The following is a 1,797-nucleotide window of genomic DNA, read 5'->3' on the forward strand; positions in this document are numbered from 1 at the left end:
AGAAAAAATAACATTCATTCAATAATCGTTACACCTTCTCACTTGATCAAATCATGAATCATATAATGGGCTTCCACATATATCGCAAGTTGTGATCATGAAAGGCATCGAAAAAATAATACATGTATTAGCTTTATATAGTCACTTCATCAGTTAGAAAATTACTAACAAAGCAAAGGATTAATTTACAAATAAAAAAAAAAGATTTACTTATATTGACAATTTATTTCTTTCTTTTGTTATCAACTGGTTGAACTCTTCATCAGTAGTCTTTAGCATTAATGACAAGGGCATTGAAACTTGATTTTCTACAAGTTGAATGTGCCTTGGCTTTATTCTTTTATCCAAACTAAATGCAAAGTATTGAGGAAACTCTTTCAATTCATCCAATGTACCTTTCATTTGTTGCGAAAAGTAGTCGAATTTAGGGATGAAATTGTTCTTTATGCTGAATGTGAATAGTCCTGGACACCTCAAAGTCATTTGGACAGCTTCATTTGTTGAAAATCCAAGACTTGCTAAGTAATGTAGCTTAGGTATTAACGTATTTTCGACGCTTGAAACGAGTAATATTGGATCTTGATAAGCTAAATGATGTAAATCTCTGAAGCCAAGTCTTTGCAGATAAAAAAGAGTTGGTTTAAGCTGATCTTTCACACTGCAAACTAGTAGTCTTGGACATTTGTTTATGACCTTACGAAGGTTGTGTTCGGGGACTCTAAGGTCGAATGTGAGGAAATTGAAGACAGGATTGAGTTCGGTTTTAATATCTGAAGTTAGAATTGCTGGACACATTCCAAAGATTCTAGCAAAGTCTTTCTGGTAAAGTCCTTTGGATTGAAGGAAAGTGATGATGGAATCGATAGCGCGTAATGGGGCGTTGTGAAGGTTAGGGTTTTGAGAGAGTGCTTTACCTGAATCAACACCAAGTATTTCTAAGCATAAGATTTTTTCTTTGAATTGTAATGAGATGTTCTTGTGAGTTGGTTGGTAAAGAGGGTTATTTTGGAGAATGGATTTTGGTTTTGTTGTTGATAACAGACTTATTTGTTGATGATCTGAACATGATGATGATGATGATGGTAATGGTGATTTTTTAATAGAGAAGCATAGAGAAGAATGAAAAGATGATGTTGTTACAGTACTTGACATGTTTGTTTGTTTGTTGGTGATGGTGTTTTGCAGGTTGTAGTATAGTCTCTTATGATAAATGGATTGCACTTTCTCTTTTGTGATCTTTATAAGGCCACATGGCACTTTGCTTTCAATGTATTGGCTAGGACTTGATTGTGTAGATTGGATTGGATAAGCATATTGTAAATTAGACTTCTTGTTTTTTATTGAAGCCTTATTAATTTGAATTCATTAATTTGAATTCACCCTGTATAAGGTTCGAATTTAAGATTTTTGATTAAGAAAAGGAGTCTTATCCACTGCACCATATCATTTGACATGATGCACCATGAGTTTTGCCTTTTGGACAAATATAACTTATCCTTTTGGGGATTTTCTAATGTTGGTGTCTTCTTAGCAATCGCGAGGGCATCGGTATCGAAAGTTCAAGGGGATTAGGCACCTTGGAACAGGGGTGAAGGGTGCGACAACAAGGACTAAGGCAAATCAATCTGATCAGGTCAATCATTCTTTGCGACCACGGGGACATTGCCATCATCGGATAAATTTGGAAGGCGAGTGCTTCATGAACGCGACGAAGGAATTGTAGCTTATTTAAAATTGAGTTTCAAATTTACCAATAATTTTTAGGATAAAATTTAGATGTGGAGCTAAAGGCTCTCG

At 34.9% G+C, this 1,797-nt stretch overlaps 1 protein-coding gene across 1 annotated transcript; it reads right to left on the minus strand.

Annotated features, from left to right (window-relative positions):
- Nucleotides 1-103: 103 nt before the first annotated feature.
- On the minus strand, nt 104-1,202 carry LOC107855341 (transcription termination factor MTEF1, chloroplastic). Its single transcript, XM_047403941.1, has one exon. It carries the CDS (start codon nt 1,150-1,152, stop codon nt 211-213), a length of 942 nt encoding a protein of 313 aa, XP_047259897.1. The 5' UTR covers nt 1,153-1,202; the 3' UTR covers nt 104-210.
- Nucleotides 1,203-1,797: the final 595 nt, after the last annotated feature.

This window comes from Capsicum annuum, unplaced genomic scaffold (assembly GCF_002878395.1).
Source record: "Capsicum annuum cultivar UCD-10X-F1 unplaced genomic scaffold, UCD10Xv1.1 ctg50076, whole genome shotgun sequence".
NCBI lineage: Eukaryota > Viridiplantae > Streptophyta > Magnoliopsida > Solanales > Solanaceae > Capsicum > Capsicum annuum.

What these genes read in the sequence shown, in the direction of transcription:
- LOC107855341 (XM_047403941.1), bottom strand. Translation starts at nt 1,152, where the DNA reads ATGTCAAGTACTGTAACAACATCATCTTTTCATTCTTCTCTATGCTTC.